We start from the raw sequence: 10,167 nt of genomic DNA, 5'->3' as shown, positions 1-10,167 counted from the left end.
CTGTTGATTCATAGGCATTCTTTATATATTCTAGACACAATTCCCTCATCAGACATATAACTTGAAAATACCTTCTCGCATTCTGTAGGTTGTCTTTTCACTTTCTTGAAGGTGTTCTTTGAAGTGCAAACTTTAAAAATTTAATAAAATCCAATTTATCTATCTTTTCCATTTTTTGCTCATCCTTTTGGTGTCATATCTAAGAAACTATTGCCTAATCTAAAGTTATGAAAATTCACTCCCATGTTTTCTTCTAAGTTTTACAGTTTTAGCCCTTACATTTATGTCTAGGATACATTTTGAGTTAATTTTTGTACATTGTATTTGTGAGGTAAGGGTCCAACTTCATTTTTTTGCACATGGAGAAAACTGTTAAAAGAGTTTTCACTAAAATGAATGAATGACATAAAATGAATGAATGACATATTCAGTCATTCATTCAACAAACATATGCAGCAAGGACAATATTTTGAGATATGACCTGATCATTTTTCTTCCTGTTTTTCCCTTTCCTTCCCCACACTGAAGCAGATAGCAGGGTCCAGGCTTCCTCGCCAAGGAGAGGTTTACGGAAGGTAGCTTCCTGACTTTTGTTCTCCCAAACACCTAAATTCTGGGACCACCGATTCCCAGGAGAACTGACCAATTACACTATCCAGAAGAACAGAAAGAACAGTATTCCCCAATGCTGGAGCAGACAGGGAGTCCCCAGAGACGAAGGCAGAAGGGAGGAGCGAGAGGGTACTGAGAGAGGGGATCTGCACTGGGTTTCCCAGACATACAGCTGAGAGACACCTAATACGATATATATTCTCAGCCCCTATTCTCACACCCCAAGTCTGGCATGAGACAGCTAAGAATCACCAAACCACAATGGCTTATAAGGACAGAAAAAACATGGCTACAACTGACCAAACATTACTGACCTCCCATACACACACACACACTACCCTGAATGACTGTGTGCCGGGCCATCTGGGCACTAGCCTGGAATTACGGCACATCCCAAAGAAGCAAAGGTCCATGATGAAACCCCAGAAGCACCAAGTTTACATGTTTTTCTTCACCATCAATGCAAAATGGCAACTCAGTCAGAAATTAAGTTTCTACGAAGCAGTTATATTTCTGGCACTCTTGATTTTATAGACTGACATTCACACCTGCCACACAAATATTGAGACATATACACATGTATGTGTGTGTGTGTGTGTGTGTCCGTGTGTGTGTCTGTGTGTGTGTATGGCATCCTCCTAGGCTAGGTTGAGAATATAAAAGTCAATCAAGCCATGGTTAGCCAAGGCATTTATAGTCTAGTGAGAGCAAAAAATGTATTTACCATTTATTACACACCACCTGGGCGCACACCTTGCGTTACACTCTTTTTTTGTAAATGGATCGAATTTAATGGAATCTTCCTCGCAAAAGGCCTTTGAGGCTCAGAATTTCAGAGGAGGTAAAGGACTTGGCTAAGGATACATGTTAGTAATTGATGGGACTCGGATATGAACTGAGATATATTTAACTTCAAGTCCATTTGCAGTCCTGAAGTTACGACTCCCTCCCATGGAGAGGCCAATCTAAGTAATATCCTTTGATAACTCAGCATCCATTGGACATAAATTTTGTTTTCTAAGAGTTGGGATGAGACTAAGTCAAACCAACCCCCTCTAACTTGATGCTCAACATGCCCATTGGCAGATGACTAGCCAGAAGCCTGAGGCTGGACAGGAGACATCAGCCAAACTGTCTCCCGTGATGATGGGGACCATGGCCTTGATTGAATCTGTCAAGGTCTGTCAACCAGTCTTCCAAACAGCAGACTTCCATTACCATTTACATCACCTACATGTGCAGCAAAGAAGTAACAGAACTAATTTGGGGTGGAAACCCCAACTTTTCTATCTATGTGCAAAAGGAAGCAATTTTTCTTAGAGGGAAGAATCCCACCGAGCTGTTATGCTTTGAGATGCTAGCACTCAAATTGGTGCCTAAGAAACTATTTTAAATTCTTCAGTGAAGCTCCCTAGAAAAAATAAAGGGAAAATAAGTTGATTCTGGCAATGAAATGTTAATAGTTTTTCCTTAAGTATTAATCTTCTGAACAAATGGTGACAATGAAAGAAGCAGGCATATAACTGCTGTGAGAGCCGTGATTTATATATTTTCTATTGCTGCTCCTGCTATTTGATCCTGAGAAGATGACTAAACCAAATCCCAAAGAGAAGCGTACTGAGTCATGGAGAGAAGTAGAAACCTTAGAGAAACCTAAATCATAAGGAACTAATGTCTCTCCTTATGGGTCTTTTTATGCAGAATAAATCTCTCCCCATTCGGGATTGTATAACCATTTACCTTTCATTTTCTCATATACAAAGTGAACCTCAGAGGTGAGGACCCTCTGAAATCATTTGGTCCAATTTCTCCTTTTGTAAACGGGAATATTTGAGATTCCAAGAGGTTAAGCGAAATGTCAAGTGATAATTAGAACAAAGAATATGAAGATTTCATCTAACTGGTAACGGTACTGACCTAGGAGTGAGAAGACCTAGATTCTACTGCCCACTCAGCCATGTATGAGTTCACAGAATGAAAGCACTGGATGAGATGCTTTTGAAAATCTCTCCCCTCTTTGAAGCGGCTTTAATTCTGTGAACATCAGTAGTGTTTGGTTCTTTGTTTTTACAAAGGTAGCACCTGTGTTTGCAGTTATGGTGAAGGCGCATACGTATGGTGGTTGTGAGCGTGGGCTCTAGAGTCAGACTTTCTGCCTTGCAATCCCAGCTCTCACACTTACTTTTGGTGAAAGCCTGAACAAATTAACCGCTCTGCCTCATCTGCAAAATGGAAATTATAACAGTACCCACCCCATAAGGCCCTTAGAATGATGAAACGAGATAACACATGTCAAGTATTCAGCACACCGCCTGGCACATAGCAAGTGCTCAGCGAACACAGGCTGCCCTTAACAGTGTCATAAAGGAACCAGAGTTGGTATCTCTGTGTGAGTTAAAAGAAGGCATCCCTTCCTCTGGGCAGAAGCAGCCCAAGTGCTAAGGTCCACATCAAGGCTGGAACTCACTGTCTGTGGCTATGTGCCTGGCTCTAAAATATCAAAGTAAGAAATCACTCCCCAATATCCTTTGCTGATAGTGGTACCCAATGAATATGTGTCTGTTATCATGTAGGCCTTCTAGAAAACTCTTCAGAGGAGGCCCACTTAGATGGCAAGGACGCTTTTGCTCTTCTTTTCTTTTCCTTCTTTCTGCCTGGAATGCCGAGGGAATGGCTGGGGTGTCAGCAGCCTACTGATCACGAGGAAAGGGCTAAAAGATTTTCAGAGACTCAGACTTACAGCCAATAATTCCACGCCATTAACCTCCAGACTTCTTGTTTTATGAAGAAAAGAAACTCATGTACATTTTTGAGCTACCATTATCAAAATGCAATTCCTGACCAAAACACTCTCCAAAATCTAGTTCTCTTTTCTGTCAACAAATATCTGTAGACTTGCCTGGTCAGCCACTTGTCCCTGGCCACTTAGGGGTCCTAAGTCAGGCCCTCATTGGCCATCACTTAGATTTTTACAAAATGTCCAAATACCCTCAAGGTCCTTGCTAGTCCAAGTGTGGTCTGTAGACCAGAGGCATTAGTGTCACCTAAGAAATTACTAGAAAGGCATCATCTCCAGCCCCATCCAGACCTACTGAATCAGGATCCCCAGTGATTTCTGGGCACGTTAAAGGCTAAGGCTCTGGACTAGCCTTCCAGACTCTGCTCTGTCATTCCTCTTAAACACTACTGTCAAAATAATCTTCCTGACGCACATCAGTCGTTTTCTAATCACAGCACTTTCCTCAAAAACCTCCAAGGGCTCCTGACTGCCTATAGACTAAAGTTTAGACTCCTCAGTCTGACAAGGCTTTCTGTGATCTTGTGTCATCCTAAAAATGCCCATCACAGTGCCTGCCATGCCAATAAATAATATTCTGCATAAAACAAAGCAAAACATGAGTGTACCTGAGAAAGAACATATTTTTAAATTCTGGCTTCTCCATCCTAGGCATGGGGATACAGGGTTAGGAAAAACCAGACACAGTCGCTTGCCTTCCTGGAGCTTAGAGATCAGCTGAACCGACAGGATCTTCAAAAGCAATAAAAATACATAATACCAAATATTAAGTGCTAAGAAGGAAACGAATGGGCAATGGTACAGAGTAAGCTAGACTGGTCAGAAGAGTGGCCCAGAGGATGGGGAGCCCGTTGAGGGGCTGGTCCAGGCAGAGGGAACGGCCTACGCAAAGCCTGGAGAGAATCTGGTGCAGCTGAGGATCAGAACAGGGGCTGCCCTTTTGGGCTTCCCAGAAGACTGACACCCTGGGAGGAAGGTGGCATGGGATTCACCTTCCAAATCAAGGGAAAATGCTGAATTTCTTTTCCCTGACGTATGCCTTCACTGGGACCACGAATGGGGCAGAGAGCAGGGTATGCTTCAGGGTCGCTGGTGAGTCCAGCCGTGGAAATCAGACCGAGTGAAATTTGAATCTCAGCTCTACCACTTACCGGCTCTCAACTCCCTTGACCTCCAAGCCTCTGCTTCCTCAGATATAAAGCGGGTTTAAGCATAGAACCAACTTTGTATTTCTGTGACCGCTGAGGGCGTAAAGCTCCCCAGAACACTGCCGCCCACATCAGTGCTGACCTGAATACTAGAGGTTACAAGGCTGTGATCACGACGATGACTGTGAATTACTATGAGCTTGCGGGCAGAGGGCTCATCCCAGATCCTCCGGTCCCACACCCCGCCCCCACGCCCCGAGGCCTCCCGACTCTGCCATCCCAGGCAACCTCCCCCCCGCGCACGGCCACCTCAGTGACCCCAGGGCGGGCGCCGGGCACCGCCGCCGGACCCCCGTTACCTGGGGCCAAACGCGACCTGCCGCCACCTCGCGTCCTGGGCCCTGCCTCCCTCCCGGCCGCCTCCCGGCCCCGCAGCTGCTGCGGCGGCGCCCCCAGCCCAGCCCGGCCCGGGCGGCGCGGGAAGCCTCGGCGGGGCTGGCGGCGGCGGCCACGCGGCGCGCTCCGGCGGAGGGGAGGGGGCTCCGCGGCGGCGGCAGCGGCAGCGGCGGCGGCGGCGGCGGCTGGCCCGGCGGGGGGCAGAGCCCAGAGGCGCGGCGGCGGCGGCGGCGGCGGCGGAGGAAGAGGAGGAGGAGGAGGATGCAGGGGCTGCGGGCGGTGGCGCGGCCCGGTCCGCAGTGAAGCCCGCGGCGCCCGAGGCGCAGGGAGTGGCCGTCGCCTCCTGCGCGCACCATTCCTGAGATGGCGGCGACGCGGCGGCAGCTCGGGGAGCCGAGGAGGGGTTACCCGGGCGCGGGCTGAGCCCCGCCGGCCCGGGAGCTCGCCGGAGACCCGCGCGCTTGGTTGAGTTCCGGCCGGCCGGCAGGCCTGCGGAGCGGCGAGGCCGGGGTCGGCCCCGGAGCGGAGCGCGGCGCCCGGCCCGGGGAGGCCGCGATGGCGAACGCGAGCGAGCCGGGCGGCGGCGGCGGCGGCGAGGCGGCCGCCCTGGGCCTCAAGCTGGCCACGCTCAGCCTGCTGCTGTGCGTTAGCCTCGCGGGCAACGTGCTGTTCGCGCTGCTGATCGTGCGGGAGCGCAGCCTGCACCGCGCCCCGTACTACCTGCTGCTCGACCTGTGCCTGGCCGACGGGCTGCGCGCGCTCGCCTGCCTCCCGGCCGTCATGCTGGCGGCGCGGCGGGCAGCGGCCGCCGCGGGGGCGCCGCCGGGTGCGCTGGGCTGCAAGCTGCTCGCCTTCCTGGCCGCGCTCTTCTGCTTCCACGCCGCCTTCCTGCTGCTCGGCGTGGGCGTCACCCGCTACCTGGCCATAGCGCACCACCGCTTCTACGCCGAGCGCCTGGCCGGCTGGCCGTGCGCCGCCATGCTGGTGTGCGCCGCCTGGGCGCTGGCGCTGGCCGCGGCCTTCCCGCCCGTGCTGGACGGCGGCGGCGGCGGCGACGAGGAGGACGCGCCGTGCGCCCTGGAGCAGCGGCCCGACGGCGCCCCCGGCGCGCTGGGCTTCCTGCTGCTGCTGGCCGTGGTGGTGGGCGCCACGCACCTCGTCTACCTCCGCCTGCTCTTCTTCATCCACGATCGCCGCAAGATGCGGCCCGCGCGCCTCGTGCCCGCCGTCAGCCACGACTGGACCTTCCACGGCCCCGGTGCCACCGGCCAGGCGGCCGCCAACTGGACGGCGGGCTTCGGCCGCGGGCCCACGCCGCCCGCGCTCGTGGGCATCCGGCCGGCCGGGCCCGGCCGTGGCGCGCGCCGCCTCCTCGTGCTCGAGGAGTTCAAGACAGAGAAGAGGCTGTGCAAGATGTTCTATGCCATCACGCTGCTCTTCCTGTTCCTCTGGGGGCCCTACGTCGTGGCCAGTTACATGCGGATCTTGGTGCGGCCCGGCGCTGTCCCCCAGGCCTACCTGACGGCCTCCGTGTGGCTGACCTTCGCGCAGGCCGGCATCAACCCCGTCGTGTGCTTCCTCTTCAACAGAGAGCTCAGGGACTGCTTCCGAGCCCAGTTCCCCTGTTGCCAGAGCCCCCAGGCCACCCAGGCCACCCTCCCCTGCGACTTGAAAGGCATCGGTTTATAAGTGGCTCTCCCTTCACCTGCACCGCAACCCGGCTTCTCCCTTTGGCTTGGACAGTGACGTCTTTTCTCCCCCTTCTGCCCCCTTTTTAATTTTCTGAGCTGCCTTCAAAACGGCTCTCGAAGTGCATCATCACTAGGATTGTACAGACTCCTTTTGGGGGGAGGGTTTCGAAGTCCCAGCCCCACCCCAGCTCCTTGCGATTGTTCTCCTAAATATATTTTCATCCTGACAGCAGGCCCTGGAGTCTTTGTACTGGCACTGATGTCTTTTATTCCATGAGTTACTCTTTTTTTTTTTTTCAATAAAGGCTAAACTAATTTTTTTCATGCAACCTTTCCTAAAGACCATGGCCAGTTTTCTACAGAAGCTATTTTTGACAACCTCAAGTGGCATTACATTTTGCATTGAGGTAGAGGAACCCAGGGGGACTTCACAAGTTTGATTTCTTGAGGGTCTTCTGTTGGCAGCAGGAGAAAGAGGGAAAGTTGTCTCAAGTTCCCTCTGAATTGCCATCGGTGGGGTCAGTTGGACTGCTGTGGTTCTTTGAAGGCGTTGAGAATTTTGTTCAGTATTGATATTGAAGTTAAAGAGCAGAAATGGGAACGAGTAGCAAGGCAGTCATTTTTAATCAGTAACAACACAAGATTTGTTTCCTACCTTGCTTTATACTACTAGGAAATGCCCGTCAGCGACAACTGCTCTTTGTATCATACCAATCTTGAGTGGAAACATTTCTGTAAAACTGTACCTTTCAAAAGAGTAAAAAGTGTTTTGGTTAGTAATGGTGTGGAGAAAATACAGTATTGCATGTTTTTGTATGTACTGATTGTGGTTCACGGATTGGGAGGGCTCAGAGACAAGCAGAGTGCTAAATCAAAACTGTTTAGGTATTTTTTGCCAATAAAAATTAAAATAATTTTAGGGGAACAGTTTGTGCTTTGAAGAGCCCAGTTTTATTCTGTCTTATGAAACTAATTGCCACTTTGAAAATTGTTATTCTCTTGTTCATGGTATAAATGGATGGAATATAATGATACTCTTCTATGAGACAAAGCATTTCCTTAAAATGTTTGCTAGGTTAAGCTGTGCTGTTCTCCTGATGGTTATTTTAAATTAATAATGAGAACTATAATTTTAAGTACTATTTCTTTGTTAGACACGTTGTAACCTTAAGTTGAAAGACTAAATTCTGCAAGTACTGTATTTTTTCGCTTATAATGCTACATTTTTATTAACGTATCTTCCGTTTTGAGGATTTATATCTGTATTTCTCTTTGCATTATATAAATATACCAGTATTTTCATTCTGGAGTGGGTTTTTGTTCCTGTTGTTGTTTGAGACTGTGACAGGTGGTAATATGCGTCTAAGTAAGGTACTCATGTTTTTATTATCCTTTTAGTGCATGCTGTTTCGCTGACCATAATTTCTAAGACATTTGGAGGCTTGTTAACTTAAAATGCAAGATAAAAAATCTGCAGATCTTCTCTTCAAGGGAAGAAGCAGTATATATATATACTGCTTCAAAACTTCTTTATGAACATAGAAAACATGAATGTAAGCAAAGTAACCACTTTGATAAAATAATAATTAAAGTGGGTACAGTAAATATATTGAAATTTGAGTTGCGCATAATATAAACTATTAAATATTCAGTCCAAGATGGATAAGTCATAATAAGAGGGTGTGGCCAATTTATTGCAGGAGAATGGTCAGCATTATTTTATTTTGTCCGTAAATGTCAATCAGTCTATGCAGACAGTCTCCTATTTGGAAAGTATGAGTAACTATCAGCCTGTTTCTCCCCAGATCATACGACCGGGTAGACATTAATTATCCAAGGGCCACTCATCAGAAATCTTAGCTTATCTAAAGACAAGCCAAGGAAGTAAATCTCTCCTCATCCAACATCCCCCCACCAGCCACAAGTGATCCAGGTTCAAAAAACAGAAGTCACTAAGCCTATGTGATGGTCAGAATTTGTAGCACCTGCCATGGCATAGGAACTAGGCTGTCAGGGCTAACTCCTGTATTTTGTTTTGCTTTGTTCTGACTGGATGGGAGATTTCTAATGAGAATTCAAGTGACAAGTAATGAGAAATGACGGCCAACTGTAAAGGAAAAAGAAGAACCAAGAGATGCAGAGGAACTAGCTGTCCAAAGGAATACTGTGCAGGAGCAAAACTCCCCTTGCACCTCAACAGCTACTTTCATCACTGAATTTATTAGCCTGTACTTTGATTGTTAATTATATTAATAAAGAATCATCAAGAGAAGGTTACTTGTATTTCAGAATACTCTACTTCTTGTACCAGGACAGGAACAATGTATTTGGGGAAAACTTCCATTAAAATAGCTCATTTTCTGTCATTGACAAGTTAATTTAGCATAACTCCTCCGCCACTCCTCCCCAGGTGAAATTAATGGGTTATGTCTATACTTGAAGCAAAAGAAAATAGATTGCTTGTCTATAAATCTGTGCATGTCCTGGCATGGAATTATTGGGTCAAAAATGAGCATCTTTAGGTCTTTTGACACCATATGTCAAATCGCTTTGCAGAAAGACTTATATCTACTTTTAGATTTCCACCTGACCATGTTCATTTTTTACAAATTGAAATATCTCAAAGTGGGGAGGCGAATCACAAGTCAATAACCGTGATGATGAAGAATAACCTCCATACGCACCATTCAGCCTTGCCAGACCTTGTCAGTCCTGCCATATTGGTTTCTACCTTTCCTTTTTTCTTTCCTTTTCCTTTCTTCCCTTTTTCCTCTTCTTTCTTCCCTTCCTCCCTCTCTTATTCCTTCTCTCCCTCCTTTCCTCCTCTATTTTCTTCCTTCCCTCTCTCTTTCTTCCTTTCTTTCTCCCTCTTTTTGAAAGAAAGAAAATACAACAATCATTTCTGCCAAGGCTTTGGGCTCGCCATCAGCCATCTACAGTTTCAAACGCCCTGCCCCTAAGAGGTACCAGGGTCCCAGGTCCTGGGGCTGAGTCAGGATGGATCATTGGGTTGGCAAGATTGGTTCTACCCTTCACTGTCTTTCCATGACCCATACAAGTGCAAAATTCTGGTTTGCCACAGAAGGCCTTTTATGGTCCGGCCCCTCCACCACCCTGGCCTCATCTTCCCCTTATATTTCCACCTCTCCCTCCTCTGGTTACCTTTGTATAAGCTCTCCCTGGAAAGCCCGTCCCCCTCCTCTGCCTGGGGACTCCCTCACCACCTCCTCTAGAGCAGAGGCAACATTCACAATATGTAATAACTGGGATGACACGGGCATAACTAACCTGTACAGCTGTACCCCTGGGTCTTAGCCGAATATCAGGTTTGTGCTGGACTCAGATCCAAGACTTCTGGAAGGCCTTCTTGGCCCAGTCACCCCTCTGCTGGGCTCGCACGGTGCACACCTGGGCTCCTGGCTCCCGCGCTGGTCTCACATCCTCCCACTCCCTACTCAGGCTCTGTGCTCCAGCCACTGCAAGTCACTGGCAGTGCCCTGAACAGACCATACTGGGTCACACC

The 10,167-nt window shown here is 48.5% G+C and overlaps 1 protein-coding gene across 1 annotated transcript; it reads left to right on the top strand.

Annotated features, from left to right (window-relative positions):
- The first annotated feature begins 5,151 nt into the window (after positions 1 to 5,151).
- On the top strand, positions 5,152 to 6,948 carry GPR27 (G protein-coupled receptor 27). Its single transcript, XM_030867721.3, has one exon. The coding sequence runs from the start codon at positions 5,509 to 5,511 to the stop codon at positions 6,640 to 6,642; it is 1,134 nt and encodes a 377-aa protein (XP_030723581.1). The 5' UTR covers positions 5,152 to 5,508; the 3' UTR covers positions 6,643 to 6,948.
- The last annotated feature ends 3,219 nt before the right edge of the window (positions 6,949 to 10,167 follow it).

This window comes from Globicephala melas, chromosome 11, assembly GCF_963455315.2.
Source record: "Globicephala melas chromosome 11, mGloMel1.2, whole genome shotgun sequence".
Classification (NCBI taxonomy): Eukaryota; Metazoa; Chordata; class Mammalia; order Artiodactyla; family Delphinidae; genus Globicephala; species Globicephala melas.
The sequence above is the reverse complement of the archived record's forward strand: the minus strand, read 5'-3'. Positions and strand labels throughout refer to the sequence as shown.

What these genes read in the sequence shown, in the direction of transcription:
- GPR27 (XM_030867721.3), top strand. Translation starts at nt 5,509, where the DNA reads ATGGCGAACGCGAGCGAGCCGGGCGGCGGCGGCGGCGGCGAGGCGGCC.